This window comes from Tuber melanosporum (assembly GCF_000151645.1).
Source record: "Tuber melanosporum whole genome shotgun sequence assembly, scaffold_16, strain Mel28".
In the NCBI taxonomy this organism is placed as follows: Eukaryota; Fungi; Ascomycota; class Pezizomycetes; order Pezizales; family Tuberaceae; genus Tuber; species Tuber melanosporum.
The window spans coordinates 83,329-100,261 of record NW_003298819.1 but is presented as its reverse complement, the minus strand read 5'-3'; the positions used below and the strand labels follow the sequence as shown (position 1 = coordinate 100,261).

The following is a 16,933-nucleotide window of genomic DNA, read 5'->3' as shown; positions in this document are numbered from 1 at the left end:
ATCGCCTGTCATCTCCTGTTGTTGTTTCATCGCTTGTCTAGAGAAATAGTCACAGGCATGAGAGCTATTGGAAGAAAGAGAGGAAGGCGATTGGGAGGACTTAAAGAGTCTCTTGGGAGGAAGCAGAGGTTGCGTATAGGCTAGGAGGAAGCAGGAGCTTATTGGGGAGCATGTCTTTCTTTTGTTAATGCTCGAGTCTGACGGAAACAGAGCAGGAAATGTGCTTGGAAATCGATTAGAATAGATGTATAGAGTTATCAGTAGAAGGACAAGGTCATTGGACAATATCTTCAATTCTGAAATATACATATCTCCTATCTTTTCCACTCATTAGTTAGAAGTGTGCAGAACTAAGATCTTCTTTTCTCACCTGTTCTATTGTGTGATCATACCTTTTCTCATTGATAACCCCCCCTATTATTTTTTGAAAAGTTACCTCATTCAAGATCACTATGCCTTGTGTGCTAAATTTTGATATACCGAACTTGACGCTTAATAATATGCCCCAACCTATGCCCAAATCTACCCGTTTATTGGCTCGCCGATCACTACTATATGCGGGTGTCCGGCTTCAATTCGGCCGCGTGAGTACTCGAGTAGTCATGGTGCAAAAACAGGGATACCGGTGGGGGCCGTTCGCCCGCACAGAATGTTGGTACAGTGAGGCGAACCATCTACAAATAGGACACTACTAGAGTGTAGCAGATCGATAGATCCAAATATTCCCACTGTACAGTAAACCTCGAATATCATACCTGCGATGAGAACGCTTCGAGCTCTGATTAGACCACCGCATCATACCGTATTACAACACACTCTTGACCGGGGAATCTTGAACCACGCGTGCTACTGTATGATAGGAGCTTTATGAAGTAAACTCACATACCCTGTCATGTCGCACTTTACAGCGCAGAGGCTCTGGTACCCTAGCCCTTGGACACTTTCAGCTTACTGCCCCCATTGCAAACCCCGACAACTCCTGGACTCGGATGGATAACAACACCGATCCTATCCATACCGCTTCCCGATTACTTTCAATAGAGAACCAGGTTTCCAATGATTACTGGGATTTCCGGAACACTTGAGAAACTGAACGAACTCGGAAGAAAAAAACTAAAAAAAAAGCTCGAGTGTCTTAGAGAGCTCCCAAATCACTCTCGTGCAGCTTCACGAAGCGTTTTGATCGTCAATAAATCAAGCAAAAAAGACTCTTGTTGGCTTCCGTTTTCTTTTTACCATAGCTCGAACTGTCTGGGGCACTCAAGTTTTTAGTTTTTTTCTGCGAGCTCGTTCGGTCGCTCAAGTGTTCTAGGAATCGCAATATGGTAGTTCCTACGGAGCCACCACCTTCTTCAACGTCCAGCAACGGATGCCCCGGCACAACGGGAAACAACCCCCCCCGCAATCTCTCTCGGCCGAGACGGTTAAGCTTATTGGCCCACTAATCAATGTTCGAATAATACGGTACGTTATAGTACCGGTAAATTAGATGACGAGGGAGATAAAATACCGGAAAACTGCACTTCCACCTTAAATTTTGATGTTAGGTGCAAGTCAAGGGTCGGGAATAAAAGAGTGGCACTGTACTAGTAGTACTTGTCGGAGCATGGGTGTTGGTGTTGATTTTGGTCGAAACATGTGGTACCGTATGCTGCAACAGGCTCATCCGAAAACACAAGCCTTCCATTGCTCAACAGGAACCTGGAGAGTGTCTTTTTATGAGGAAATCATCTTCCGGTACTCGAGCACTCGAGTGTTGATCTCTTCATCTGCAAAACTGTACTCTTAAATCCACCATCTCAGATCAGGCCTGGGCTCTCCTGGTCAGAGACAAAAACATCCCACGAAGGAATATTGTACGATACTGTACCGTACCTCACCGTTCAAACGGTACTGCTGAATCGTGCTGATCGAGTGATTTGATATGATTTATATCGGGCAACGCGATTCGATGTTATTTTTCAGGATATCGCATATTGATGTTCCTGAAGACTCATGTAAATATTTATGCCCAAAATTGCTATTATAGCACCTTTTCATTCCAATATTTCCTTTATGGCACTTCCATCCGGGAAACCCTTGTGAGTTTCGGGTTCCTGCATCTCACCGTCCTACCGCAAAATCTGGCGCCTATCACCTCTGCTGCATCCCTCGCAGTCGGGCTTCACACTACCGGCAGAGCATGAAACTACCCCCCCCCCCGTGGCATTGATGCTGGAGGGTTTATGGAGACCCAGAGTGAATACAGACAATCCAGAAAAGCCCCACCACCACCCGCGCAGTCTAGCTCTCCTCGCGTGATCTCGGTTAGGAACCATGAGCACAAGCTTTCTCAGCAAGGTTCCCCCTCCCTCACCCAGACTTGGGTCCCGGGAATGTGGTAAAGGTTTGCAACAGGTCGATCGTGTCCCGGTGCTAGACTAAATGATGGAGCGAATCGTCATTTACGATACATGCAATCTGTACTTGGCTCCCTGGGGGTATCACATGTTTACGCCCCTGCGGAATTTTGGTACAAATTGTCTGGGGGTGCCATTGAGCTGGCGGGAATGATATTACTTTCTTCCAAAAAGTCGCACAGCAAACCTGTACTTGTACATTACTGTGCCCGTCCAAAAATAAAGATCTCGGTTCATGGTGTTTGACTGGGGTACTGTTATATATGATACAAACTTTGCTTTCCCGCAGTTAACCTACCGGTATCTATTGGATTTTTGGATTGCAAGCGCCGACATATGAGCCTCCAATAGGAGATCCACATGACGCTTGGATACAACTTTATCGGGATGGTTAGGGGAGCCGAGAGGTTTTTTTATTTTTTTATTTTTTTCATCTATATTCGATTCACCCCTATGGATGTTCATCTAACGAGGAATGAATGGATGTTCATCTAAAGACGAATGAACAGGACAATCTATGTCACGAAATGATTTCTGGGGCCGCCTCATTCGAAGGTTTCAAACTCTTCGAGAACTGCCAACGTCGCGAAGGTGCATTTATCTCTTCACCGCATGACGTAGTATTTCCCCGGGGGGCGCATGTCTGACAGCGGATGGGAACAACAGAAGATAGGGGAGCAAGTATCCCACGGCACGGCAAAGGAAATGCTTATCAGTCTGGCTGCCGCGGAAGGCAGAGAAGGTTATCAAGGAGAAGGGTTCAAGCATGCATGAGGACAAATGGACCAAGCATGCGGCTAGGCGGAATTCTGAGCGGATGTACGACGAGCACTATGGATGGCGATGTCGACAAGTGCTGTACTCGTACAACCCCAACGGCCATGGCCCTCTGGCCCGTTGGAGCAGCATCGGTACGGAGATCACGGGCGCAGGGATTACCATTGCGGGAGATACGAGTGTGGTGACCATAAGGATTGCAGGAAGGCACGGCCCGGCAAGGGTAGTGGTTGTATTCTTGGGGTGTCAAATTGCACGCTCCTATTAACGAAAGCTAAGCATGGGGCTGGGCTGCATACTCGAAAGTAACGGTGCAATATAGTATAATTTCTTCGTACTTCTTTCTCAGAACGGATGCCGATTACATATTAAACTGATGATCAGAGTTTCGGCAGGGCCTCTGGCGTTCTTCGAATGTTTTTTTTTGAACTGGGTTCAGAGAGCTGCGAGTGAATTAGAACGACCGAGTGAGAGAGAATGATGCGGATATCGCCGTGTAAAATATTGTTAGACACTATTGGCCTACCATACCGGTATGTTATGAAATCCAATAAATTGCCTGGGAGGAGACTGGAATTTCGCTGATTCTCCAACAACTTTCTTTCCAAATCCGAGTTGGCAATTCGTGGCCTGGGTTAGGGTTCAGGTCTCCGGGTTTCGGGCATCCGATTCTCAAACTTTCAAGGAATATCATACCAGGCTCACAGAACCCATCCGATCGAACCACATATTGAACCCAACTGAGTTTGCTCGTAGTAGGTTATTCTCATCGCACGCCTAAATAACCCGTGCGAGCAAATTATTGCTTCTCAGGCGTGAGCCTATCCATCGCAATTACTCAAATGGAGGACCAAGCAAGGCCGGCGAGATCGAGACCAAGCATTTGTCGCAAGAACAAGGTACTCGAGTAGCCGTTCGCAGCGATAAGGTGGAAAGAACGCAAGCAACTACCCAAAAAGCAAAGAGGCAACTAAGAAAAGAAAAAGAAAGGGAGGACAACTGTGCCATGTCCGTACTTAAATATGATTTTAACCACGGACTTCCATCTCTGTTTTGAGCAATAAACTGCATGCAGAAACGGGCTGATTAGCAGGCTCAGTTTGACGCAGAGGTGAAAGTCACTGAAAAAAAAAAGGCCTTATATGGCACCAATAGGAAAGAGGAAAGGGGGAAGAAGAAAAAGGTAGGGCCGTCAATGGGCTTCAGACAAGCGCCGTGCTATCATCATCCCTGAGATAGGTTATTATAATTTCTAGGAGGTGGTGTATAGGAGAAGGTAGAAACAATCTATCCGCGCACAGTCACAGTTGAGTCTGAGCTCGGGGCTCTGTCAGTTTCTCTTTGTGTCTTTGAAGACAAGATGTGCAGCGGCAAAAGGTTTATTGCCGGCAGGTATCATACTTACCAAGAGACTACCATTATTGGGTAGTAGCATAGGTGATGGAGCATTGCACGGTTACTCAACTACGGTGCCGGCAGACTATGAAAGTTTTGAGATGGAATGGTGGGTCGAAACAGGCTGATGATTAGAGGCGTGAAAAAAATTTGGGTCCTTTTTTTTCACGCCGTTATCGGAAACATAATTTATGGCTGCTGTCAACACCCCCGGCAACGTTTTCTGGGATTATTGCCAAGCCAAGACTCGTCTGCAAGATCACGTGTGCATGGGCCTTTTGCCCCTTAAAATTGATCTTACATTCCACCGAGCAGCGTGTCCTTGTCTTCTGTCCTCCGTCAATTTTCCCCATCAGCAATTATCAAGTCAAACCAGCCCCAAGCCCTCCAGCCAGCAATCAAACCCCTTCGACAGTCAAACGCAAAGCTTCGTTTCTCGGGCAGAACTCCTCTTTTTTCAAGGACACAGCACCATCTTTTTCTTTTTACCAAACGAGGCTTTTTGCTTTCCTCCATCTAATCGTCAGGCAAAATTCAAACCGTCAAGCACCCACAAAAGAAAAACATGTCCACCAACGCCACTGAGACCGTCGCTGCTGCTGCTCCTGATACTGTTGAGACTGTTACCGATGCTCTCAATGATGCTACTCTTGCTCCTATGACCGAAATTAGCGAGGCAGATGCTGCTCATGCTGCTTCTGCTGCTGAAGGCAGGAGACTTTACATCGGGAACCTTGCCTACGCTACTACTGAGGCGCAGCTAAAAGAATTTTTCGAAGGGTTTTCTATGTGAGTATCCATATCTCCTCTGCGATGCACCCCATGACGAACGCTGCTTTTAGCTCTTTCGTCGTAGCGTTGAGCTTGATTGATGTATTTGAGCAAGGCTGACTATCATCTAGTGAATCCATTTCCATCCCCACTAACCCTCGTACCTCTCGTGCTGTTGGCTATGCCTTCGTTGATGTCACCACTAAGGAAGAGGCAGAACGTGCAATTGCGGAGCTCAGTGGAAAAGAGGTTTTGGAGCGCAAAGTTAGTGTCCAACTAGCCAGAAAGCCTGGCACATCTGGCTCCTCCAAAAAGGAGAGTGAAAACGGTGCACCTGCGGAAGGGCAACAGCAGGCACCTCATGAAGGGGCAAGAAAGCCTAGGGGCAGTCCCAGGCACCGTGGAAGGGGAAAATTCCGGGGTCCACGGGTTAGTTTTTCTTTCTCCTTTTATAATCTTAGACCAACCTGACATTAGTGAAAGTTCCGCCCGAACCGTGAGAATGGCACCGCCAGTGAAGAAGAAAAGCCCGCACTTACCAATGCTCCCGGACAAGTTCTTCCTCTCACTGAGGCTCCCCTCTACTCGGATACTCCTGATACTTCTAAAAATGCTATAGCCAGTGTTCCCACTAGCCCAGCTGCCGAGGGTGAGGGTAACGCCACTGGCGGGTATAGGCCAAAAAAGAAGAGAGGCCCCCCAGAGAATGGTGTCCCAAGCTCCACCAAGGTCATGGTAGCTAACCTCCCCTATGAACTTACTGAGGAAAAGGTAGCCCCTTCCCGACTAGACCCGTTCTAGCCTATTATTCACTAACACCTATCCCACTTATAGCTCAAGGAATTGTTTGCTCCTTATGATCCCGAATCTGCTAAAATTGCTCTCCGTCCAATCCCCCGCTTCATGGTTCGCAAGCTTCAAGCACGTGGCGAGCCTCGTAAGGGACGTGGTTTTGGTTTTGTTACCTTGGCCTCCGAGGAGATGCAGAAGAAGGCCGTCGAGGAGATGAACGGAAAGATCGTCGATGGCAGAGAGATCGCTGTCAAAGTTGCCATCGATAACCCCAAGGTTGAGGGAGAGGAGGAGGGCGAACACGTTCAGGAGGAGAAAAAGGAGGAAGCCGGCGAGACTAATGGCATCAACTTGGAGCAACCTGAAGCTCAGGCTACTAATGCCATTTAATGGATTAACGATGATGGGTAGAGCTGGGTACGGAAACCGAACTTTTGATTTCATTCATGAGCAACAAAGATCTTTGCGTATTATTACGTTGCTTATGGGAGAGGTTGGGATACATTTCTGTTTTAGGTTCTATCTTATATGACGTGCTATGAAAAATGAAAAATTAGAGGAGTGGGAAATGAGTTTGTGGGGGTTTTCTCACTCCTTCAATGCTATGTTTCTCGGTTTGACGACGATGGTGGGACTGAAATGAGTTGAGGTGACAAATTTCTTTGCTTGCCAGCGAATACGGTCTGGTTTTGTTTGCTTCCTTATCTTTTCTCAAATCATTGGTCTCCCAAGAGTTTCGGGAAAGGTGAAGGTGACTCATATTGGATTCACAGGAGTTGGTATTAAAGAAAAAATTTTAATCGTTCGACAATGACAATTTTGTAACGACAACTTCTTTCATTTTTTTCCCTCGTGAAAGTTTTATGTGGACAGGGTGTGGATGTTAACAGGTGCCTTTCGAGAAGGAAAAAAAAAAAAGTGCGCGAAATGTTTAACACATTGCTCACAATGCCGATGGGGGTTGTGCTGTGAGATGTTGGTATCAGTAGCTTGTACGAGTACACAGCAAGCTTAGGATAGAAGTATCATAGTGTCACGTGTAAAAATAGGGGGGTAAAGCAAAGAAAAGGGGAGCGGGGCGCCATAAAGTGGAAGAAACATTACAACCCGGCACCTTTCGGAACTACAATTTGCTATCCTTCGCCTTCTTCGCCCCCTTAACGCCTTCCACAACGCCCTTCCTCGTGACAGACTCCGGGTACGGGAATGCGGAGGCGCCCTGCCTATGCCACGCCCCGCCGTCAACAACAATCACATCGCCACTAACGTAGTCTCCCGCCGGCGACAATAGGTAGATCGTGGCATCGGCAATCTCGTGAACATGGCCCAACCGCTGGATAGGAATTGCCCTTTCCGCCCCACTAGCGACTTCTGGACGAGACAGTCTGGCCATGCCTTCCGTGCCGGCTATGGGGCCTGGAGCTATGCACTGCATTCCCCCCAGATTCTCATTAATTAATTCAATGATTCCTCCCCCCGCAAGGCAATGCGAGGTGGGGGGGAAGGGGACAAACATTGCTAGTAATCCCATAAGGTCCCAACTCCACGCACAGCACGCGCGAGAGTGCGTCTATGGCGGCCTTCGCCGCAGAAACATGAGCCTGGAACGGCGAACCGGTATAATGCAGCGTGGCCGAGACGAATATGATCTTGCCGCGGGTCTTCTTGAGTTCCTCCAGTGATGCCTTCACCGTATTGTACGAACCCAGAACGTCGATGTCGATAACAGACTTGAACGCGTTGACGGATAGGTTGTCAACCGTTGCCAGGAAATTGCCGGCTGCTCCACAGCTATTATCCCATTCGCCCTGTTAACTGTCTGCTGTTTCCTTCTTCGGACAAAGAAAGTGCCATGGGGAACAATCGTACATGACATAGTCCAACCTCCCCAATTCCTCAACCGTCCGCTTCACCGTCGTGACGAGTGCCGAGTAGTCCCGCACGTCGGTGGATATACCGAGGACTTTGCTACCGCTTCGGAGTGTTTGGAGTTCTGCGGCTTTGGCTTCCGTCACGTCCTTCCTCCGTCCGATGATGCTGGCGTTCGCGCCGAGTAGGATTAGTGCTGCTACTTGCGTAGAGCAAATTGAGCCCTGTGGGTTTTTTTAGAAAGTGAGAAAGGAATATAAAGGGGGAGAGGGTTACGGCTCCACCGGTGCAGAGGACCACTTTGCCTTCTGTTTGAGTTGAGTTGGTAGGTCAGGTTTCAGTGAAGAGAACGGGAAAGCGCAGTGTATGGTGTCTTGACATACCGAAGATCCCTGGCGCCCATATCGGGGACATGTGTTTCTTGATCGCAGCAGACATTCCAGTTCGTAGTGCAAGGTATCGAAGGCTCCGAGCGAGGGGGCTGCAGTCGCGTTTTGGTGCGGTGAGGTTTGAAAGAGCCCCGGTGGTAGTAATGGTGAAGAAGCACCGTGCTCCTTCCTGGGTGCGATACAACCCCCTTCAATTTTTTGAGCCGCATACCTTAATAATGGCATCATACCGAGTACCGAGGCTTAGACGGTGAGGTGAGACAATTAATCTGGTGACTCTAGTCCGAGTGAACCCTGTGCTTGAAGATGCCTCGGTTGAGAAAGGGTTCAAAATAATGGATTACGGTACAGGAGTATATGTTTAATATAGAATATCATCAGTAGGGGTGGAGGAAATAAAGACGGTCATGTGTCCGAAACTCTGACCACCATTTGGGGATTTTGGACGTGTTCTGTCCCAAAGAAGACAAACCTTTGACCTCATCCATACTTTAAAAGAACGCCGCTTTGCTTTATACAATCACAATTCAATCAAGAAAAATCACGAAAATTGCAGTTTTAAAGCCCCTTTTTCCAGTACGGTAGAGTACAAGTATGCGGTCTGGCACCCGTGGGGCGTCTAAGCTTCTCTTCCGCTATTTTCCTGACCCCGCTTTTCACCTTCCTGTTTGGGAAGGTGGTGGCGGGTGTCAACACCACATGCTACCACCTCATGATCCCCTCTCCAGTGCTGAACTTTGAAAGCTTCATAGGCCTGGACACCAAACCTCATCGTGGGGCTAAACGAAATTTTCACCCCCTCTGTTATTGAGCTTTGATCCCTTGTGGTTCCTGTCCTCCCCCTCTCTCCATGGTGGTCACCTCGGCTAAGCTGTGTGAGGTTGCAAATACTCCTCTGCCCCTCTGGGTTCTTTTGCTCAGTCTGGTTTACTTCTTTACCAATGTCTGGGCTACTCGGCAACGCATGGTTGGTATTGCACTGATTCCGGTCACGCCCCTATCCGACCAGCCATAAACAATCACTCCACTAGAGGCCGGCACATCCAGGTCAGCTGCCTTCATTACACAAAGCGAGAGTATCATGGTTCTCTCCTATATTCCTAGCTGCTAGCCAAGGCTGGACCAGCTGAAAAATGGTGAATGTGGTTTATCATGGTGGTTTCCTTTGTTGGGTTTTTTTTGTGTTTTTTTTCTCAAGAGAATACGGTGTGGGTTTTCTTGTTGGCTCCTGCCGGTCCTGTTTTGTGCTTTTTTTGTTTTGTGCAGAAGGAGCTTTCATGGGGGCGGATGTGTGGTTGGTCCCATACCAGAGGGACTTGGGCTGGCTTGTTTTCCCCTAGGCCTGTGGAGGAGGTTTTTGACCAACATATCTAAGGACTAAATCAAGGGTGTAGGGCAGTTATTGCAGAGGTGCCCTTGTATCTAGGATCCATGCTTTAGCCGGGATGTGCTCTTAGAGTGGAGGTTTGCACCTTTAAGCAAATAGATTCTACGATTTAACAAAAACAAAAACAAAAAACCTGTGGGGCGTCTTCTAAGACATCTCTTGGACACAAAACATCAAAACGCTCGATGGGGGGCCTACTTGTAAGTTCCGGGCACGGGGACGTCCTTTCTTTCCACCACCCCTACCGATGGTATGTCATGGTATATTGAACATATACCTCTGCAATCCATGGTATTTTGCAACGAAAAATTGTCTGCAATAGACCAGTCTTGAATGGCCAACCTTGACGCGTTAAAAGTCTCATAATGTTGGCCTTCCGCTACAGCTTGTACTGACATGATAGACGCGGTGTTTTAAAGAAAAGTAAGAAGAAACAAAAAAAACAATTGGGTTGCTTTGAATATACTTCAACTCAACAGACTTTAGTTTGTTTCTTCAAAATACCCCCCCCCATTTTCTCGCAAATCCCGCTCCTGACACCCCGTATTACTTCTCCTGAATTGGTTATATCACTTGTGGCACCGTGGATTTTAGGTCAGGGTGATAGCATTTGCTCTTTACACTAGACTAAAAAGCGAAGTTCATCTGAATTTTGAGTAAAAGTCTTCCTCTTTCCTCCTTTCCTCGACCACCCCAACGACATGAGGGCCCCAAACGTCCTCCGGTGACCTGCCTGCTTTCAAAACTTCCTTTTCGTGCTTTTTGGCTTCGTCCTTCGTCATCAGCACCACATCGTTGGTGGTTACCGTATGGTCGTTTTCTCCCCAGAAGCCTTCATCCCTCGGAGGTAATGGTTCCCAGCGTGTAAGGACTAACCTCGTGAAGAATCCAGACACAACACTCTTTCCTTTGAACACCTCATCTGCAACGTATCCAGCATCCCTCTCGTTTAGTGGGATTCTAATTCCAGGAGCATTTCCTCTCAACCGGCTTTCCTGACCAGCTAATTGAGCAATCATATCTTCATATAGCTTTGACCGATCCTTTCCCTTGGAATACTCTGTCGGATATCCAGCAATGGCGGTCAAAATGTGGCTCGCAATGCAGAGACCAAATATCGACGGCATTGTGCCCAACACCGGGAGAATTCTGACTCGAAAGTCTGGAAGCACGCTTAGCTCGTCAACCTTTCCTTTTTCGAATTCATCCTCTGAAAGCGGTAGTAAGGAAGCTTTCCCCGGTCCTGGCTTCTCAGTAGAGTACACTACCGGGACTCCGGTGGAGACACCTTTCTGTCGGAGACGCCGGCGAGTGCTTCGGGATAGTGGATCTTCGGTTGATTCTGAAATGTCACCAATGCAAATCTAACACGAGTGTGTGAGTGATCGGTAAACACGAGAGTGCATATTAAATTTGGGATTATCTACCCTTGTGGGGTCGCACTTGCATCCGGCGCCCATACTGGAGACTACTGGAATGTTATGAGTTTTGCAGTAGAATAGGAGGTCAACCTTCGTCTGGATATTGTCAATTGCATCCACGACAAATGTTGGCTCTCCCGCTAATAGAGCAGCTCCGTCCTCCATTTCCCATAACTCGTTTCGTGCATCAATCTCCACCCAGGGTGCCACCTGCTCCAATCGTTTCCTCAAAGCTTGGACCTTTGGTGTCCCTACGTCTGCAAGAGTGGCTACTGCGTGTCGGTTCAGGGACGATAGGGTAACTTGGTCGAAGTCAACCAATCGAATCTTGCCCACTCCCGAGCGAAGGAGCATTGTTGCAACCCACGATCCAACCCCACCGCATCCGACGATTATCACAAAGGAATTGCGAACCTTTTTCAGACCCTCTTCACCAAGGAATATTCTGTTGCGGGCTAATTGCTCGAGGATGATATCTAAGGGGGGGAGGTTGGCATGATTAGAAGCCGAGAGTAAGATATATACAAGTAGCGTACCTTCGTCCCAGTCTCCCCGCCGAGCGTTCGCTGCTAGAACTGCATCTGATTCGTCTTGGAGCCTGGACCGGGCGGACGCTGCGCCGAAATTCGTGAGCTTTTTCAGGGACAATGTTAGAAACAGAGAGTTTTGCGGACAATGATGCACCACTGGGTAACTAAACGGGTATACATACAACATTCACCTCCGAGGGAGGAGGAATCGAATCTTTAAGGCTCTTTAATCTCTTTAATCTTGAGATCTGCTTGACCCTCTGGAAGGCAAAAATTGTAGAAGCTACAACCGCACCGGAAACTAGGGCAGTGTAGGCTAGCTGTGCCCGGTGGGAATGTAGAGTAAGATTGAAGTTATGGAGATTGAGGTTTGCGTAAACCATGTTGTGGAGGCCTGGCCAGGAAACCCGACACTGAGCGGGTGGAACAGATTCCAAGCTGGGAGGAACGGTGGGGTACGGTAGTGCGCACCGGGAAAACAACGGTGGCACGGGGTTAGGGTACAGTGAGTCTTCTGGGCACACCAGGCTCGAGTGCTGTTCCATGTACTAGTACAACATCGAAATCAGTGTGTGGCCTCTGAACCTCTCACCCAGAAAAGAGGGGCAATTTCATTCTTTGCAAAAACAGTATGCCAGTAGAACTTAAGGTAACTTAGTAGCAGGAACATGTTTGTTTTGTCATAATATTTCTATGTTTTATCGGACCCCCCACCCTAGTCGAAATAGAATCGGTTTTCCGGGGAAAGAAAAACAAGGACTGGGTTGTGAGAAAAAGTTTGAAATATCATACAGTCAAATCGTAAGACAGGTCTGCCAAATATTGTGCAGTATCATAATATTATTACTATCACCAAGTATAAATAGGAAGTTGCGACCTCTCTCCCACCACATGCTCCGTTCCCGCTATTTTCCTCCCCCATGAAAATGTATGTATAGTACAGTACTAGGTCAAATCGTTTCGTCCGATGCCCTTTTTACACCAAAAGTTGCCACTTTCACCACCCTCTTGCACAGCACAAATGACTACCGGTATGAGAGTTGGCCAAAATTCTGCAAAGCATCAACAAGCCTGCAGACAATATAGACAATTTTACAGAATTCCTAAAAATTATAAAGGGGTAGAAAAAATGTCAATCCAGAGCAGTATGAGGTATTGGCTGCCATGTACCATTTTGTATGGAGTCCCATACAAAAATTTAGGTCACTTTTACACCTGTCAACACAATTGTAAATAATGCACACAGTTTTGATTCCTTGCACTTCTGCTTCTAGTAATTTAAATAGGTAGTAATTGTCAAGCTAGTAGAATCATTTACGGATTTCAGGAAGGTAGCAGGCAGAATTGTCTGTTTGAAAGGTCTAATTTTGGGGTAAAACCTGGATCTGATGAAATGTTTTGACCTGGTACTATATTATTAAGAATACCATGGGTTTAGTACTACGACAGCCATCCTCCCTCTATCCCTTTCTGATGGACTGGAATACAGCCAACCAAGTGCTCAGCTAGTCAATCACTGTTTCCATCCTTTCTCTCCACTTAGCTGCTGCGCTGTGAAGGTATCTTTTTCTTCACCATGGTGACTAGTAATACTTGAGCATTCGTGAAGTATTCGGATCCCCTGGCGCCAAGGTATCAACCTGTACGAGTATGATACCTAAATATGGAATTTTGACACCAAGGCATCCGAATACTTTATGAATGATCGGGTATCATACTGGAAACACACCTCTAATAGTCACTACTACGAACTGCCGGTACTTAGAGTACCTATAAAAACCGAACGAGCACTTCTCTCTACTTCAGGCAATCGCATCTCACCACCAAACCTCACTCCGACTAACTTAGAGCCAAGAGATCCTGTGACGGACATAACTAATTTCCTTAGTTTTTGCTGTAATAGCGTCGATTCTGGCGCCAAGAGTCCGAACACTTTACTCCTTATGAATAGCCAAGTTTAGCGCTGTTGCCAAGCATTTACTAGCTGTTTGGATCTTGTCCAAGATGCACATCTGCTGAGATCCAACTCTGGGGATCAGCCGCTGTTGCCTCTGTGAAAGCTTTTCCTTTCTTTTTTTCGGAAAGCGACCCTTCCGGCCTGCGACCCCCGTTCCCAGAAATACACACACCGCGGCCCCTTTGCCCGCAAGGGTCACCTTAGCCATTCTCGACACCATGCAACCTTTCCCCTTAACTGCTACACAACGCCAGCCTCTCGTTTCCGAGTCTCAGTCCCCAGGACCCGTTGGTTCGTCATCCGATTCCATCAACTTTCGGCATCATTTTTCTCTACACAGATCAAACTCTTACAGTTCTCATTTCAAGCTGGCGTCTAAACATATTTTCTACGGCCCTCATCTATCGGCATCCCTCCTACTATAAGAGGGAATATCGCCGATATGTCGTCCGCAAACTATGAATCTATAACCCAGGAGGATAGAGATGAGGCAACTAGCTCTCCTGAAGGAAGACGGTATGCTGTCGGCATTATTATCCTACAGCTCCTTTTGTGGCTGCTAACTTTATACTCGGAATGATATAGACATCGACGTCGCGGTAGGATAGCTCACCCGGCAGGTGAAGCATCGTGGGGTAGTAGTGTTGTCAATCTCTTGAATACCAGTCAGTGTTGATTGTCCTTGTTTCCTCAATTATGGCTTACTCCAGGGCAGTTGTCGGCGCTGGTGTGTTAGCAATGCCCCACGCAATGTCCCAGTTCGGAATAACTTTGGGTGTCTTCGTTATTCTGTTTTCCGGTTTCATGTCTGGCTTTGGTCTCTACCTGCAAACTCGATGCGCCAAGTATATTGATAGAGGGGCAGCCAGCTTTTTCACTTTGAGCCAGCTGACTTTTCCCAATGCGGCTGTTGTGTTTGATTTCGCTATTGCCATCAAATGTTTTGGTCTGTAGAAACTTTGTTTGCTTGCTCAAGGGGAAATTGTTGTCATTCTAGTTTACTTACCCATGCTCATACTATATAGGTGTGGCGATTTCTTATCTTATTATCATTGGCGACCTTATGCCGCAGGTCATCCTGGGTTTTAATCAAAATGCTGGCGACATTGACTATCTGATCGATAGACATTTCTGGATAACAGGTTACATGTAAGCCTCTCACGATCACAGTTTCGGTAAGTTATTGCGATTAACTGAATTGACCCTAGGCTTGTGATTATTCCACTTTCTTTCCTCAGGCGGCTGGACTCTTTGAAATACACTTCGTTTGTTGCATTAATTTCTATCGGATACCTTATCATCATTGTGCTCGCCCACTTTTTGAAGGGCGACACCTTGGGTGATAGGGGTGATGTTCGCTTGATAACTTGGGCCGGGCCTATAGAAGCACTTAGTAGCTTTCCCGTCATAGTTTTCGCCTATACTTGCCACCAGAACGTAAAGTCTTCTATGTCCTTGTCAGGCCTTCCATTTGAGAATACGGCACAACTAAACAGAAATACTTAGATGTTCTCGATATTGAACGAAATAAAGGATGCGTCCCATAAATCGACCCTCAATGTCGTGTTAGGGTCAGTTGGATCTGCAAGCTCCATTTATGTCCTTGTTGCTATCACAGGGTACCTATCATACGGCGATAATATCGGCGGGAATATTATTGCCATGTATCCCTCATCTTGGACATCTACGATAGGCCGTGCAGCTATCGTTATACTTGTCATGTTTAGTTACCCTTTGCAAGCACACCCTTGTAGGGCTAGTATTGATAATATACTCAAGTGGAAGCCCTTTCAAAGAAGGGTTGGTTCCAGACCCCCATCCCCCGGCAGGGTTCATGAGATGAGCGACTGGAGGTTTGCATTAATCACGACGGCAATTATCGTTGGGACATACCTTGTGGCCATGACTGTCAACAGTTTGGAGAGAGTGTTAGCTTATGTTGGAAGCACTGGCTCAACGAGCATTAGTTTGTGTGTTTTCTGCCCTAATTAGCCGGATACACTGGAACCTTCTGACAGCTTGATTAGCATTCTTCCGGGTCTTTTTTACTGGAAAATATCGAACCCAGAATCAGATAATCACCGCCTCCTAAAAGAAGATGAAGATAGCGATGAAGAAGAGGGTGATCATAGAGCAGACACCTGGAAAAGTAGGCTGCTCCGAAGGGGAGCCATGGGACTCGCCATATATGGATTCGTTGTTATGATCACTTGCTTGACACTCAATACTTTCTATGTGGTTGCACATTGATTGGCCCTGCCAACATTCCTACCATGGAGGACCAGTGGCACTTTACCGTCTGATTTTTTTTCATTGTTATTCTCTCCTAATTATTGGGGCTTGCGAAAACAGACGGCTGTGTTATAAATCACTATGGCTAATAATGCCATTTTCTTTCATTTGTTTTTTTTGCTTTAGGCGTTCCGCGGTGTTGTCAGAACCATATAGATTCCTTTCGCTGTGTCACGTTCCGAGACATTCCCTCCCGCCGGTGACAAACAATGCCACCCATTCTTGTTTTGAAATTCAGTATATGCTCCTTCTAATTATTATCAATACCATGCTTTACTTTGGATTGCATATGGGATCTTTTCTGCGTCTGTTATCGGGTCTTCTCAGTCTCGAATACACAAACACAAGTTTGTTCCCCCAAATCGACATTGACAGGCACGGACACAGCATTCGCAGAGACATGAGGCGCCGGAGGATTCTTCCCGTATGACGAAAAGAAGGATTCTAGATACTGGACACATGAACAGTGCGCTTGGGTGATCTGTGGCAAGGTTGTAAGTGTAGCGAAGACAGGACGCAGTGCCGGCGTCTCGCATTTCTAGCATTATTATCAGTAGCGTTTCAGAAGGATAGAAAGAGTAACTGGGTTGCTATCTACATTGTAATGCTCACACTCTATTGGTTCATCTAGAGCTGCCGGCAGTAGAGGCCCTCGGATAAGGGAGGTTAGTAGATCATATGGGGAGGTGCAGCAACTCACCCTGATCATTGCACCAAGTTGGGTGTTCGATGCTCTCTCGTCCACAACATGTACCGGCACTAGCACTGGGACGTACAGTACTCGTAAGGGTATTTGGGGCCCTGTAACCAAGTCCTTGTCCAGCGTGTTTCTCAAGCAAGTTCCACTTCTGAGCGGCACCAACTTTTTGCTGTCCCCTCCAAATACTCACCTATTATCACTCGAATATTCCGAACCTGGTTTAGCCTACATAAATGTTTCATCTCCTTTCGGAA

At 47.0% G+C, this 16,933-nt stretch overlaps 4 protein-coding genes; 2 read left to right on the top strand and 2 right to left on the bottom strand.

Moving 5' to 3' along the window:
* Nucleotides 1-4,904: 4,904 nt before the first annotated feature.
* Nucleotides 4,905-6,948, top strand: GSTUM_00004838001 (uncharacterized protein). XM_002836698.2 has 4 exons: nt 4,905-5,360; nt 5,474-5,771; nt 5,826-6,113; nt 6,177-6,948. Exons 1-4 carry the CDS (start codon nt 5,137-5,139, stop codon nt 6,522-6,524), a joined length of 1,158 nt encoding a protein of 385 aa, XP_002836744.1. The 5' UTR covers nt 4,905-5,136; the 3' UTR covers nt 6,525-6,948.
* A 3-nt stretch (nt 6,949-6,951) lies between these two features.
* On the bottom strand, nt 6,952-8,564 carry GSTUM_00004837001 (uncharacterized protein). XM_002836697.2 has 5 exons: nt 8,387-8,564; nt 8,280-8,311; nt 8,004-8,227; nt 7,649-7,925; nt 6,952-7,563 (listed from the first exon to the last, which is right to left on the bottom strand). Exons 1-5 carry the CDS (start codon nt 8,439-8,441, stop codon nt 7,258-7,260), a joined length of 894 nt encoding a protein of 297 aa, XP_002836743.1. The 5' UTR covers nt 8,442-8,564; the 3' UTR covers nt 6,952-7,257.
* Nucleotides 8,565-10,132: 1,568 nt separating this feature from the next.
* Nucleotides 10,133-12,113, bottom strand: GSTUM_00004835001 (uncharacterized protein; the record flags this gene model as incomplete). XM_002836696.2 has 4 exons in its annotated part: nt 10,133-11,143; nt 11,207-11,676; nt 11,737-11,833; nt 11,913-12,113. 4 exons carry the CDS (start codon nt 12,111-12,113, stop codon nt 10,421-10,423), a joined length of 1,491 nt encoding a protein of 496 aa, XP_002836742.1. The 3' UTR covers nt 10,133-10,420.
* A 1,817-nt stretch (nt 12,114-13,930) lies between these two features.
* GSTUM_00004834001 (uncharacterized protein) lies at nt 13,931-16,150 on the top strand. XM_002836695.2 has 7 exons: nt 13,931-14,203; nt 14,273-14,352; nt 14,403-14,633; nt 14,713-14,836; nt 14,896-15,124; nt 15,194-15,657; nt 15,715-16,150. The coding sequence occupies exons 1-7, from the start codon at nt 14,130-14,132 to the stop codon at nt 15,935-15,937; spliced, it is 1,425 nt and encodes a 474-aa protein (XP_002836741.1). The 5' UTR covers nt 13,931-14,129; the 3' UTR covers nt 15,938-16,150.
* The last annotated feature ends 783 nt before the right edge of the window (nt 16,151-16,933 follow it).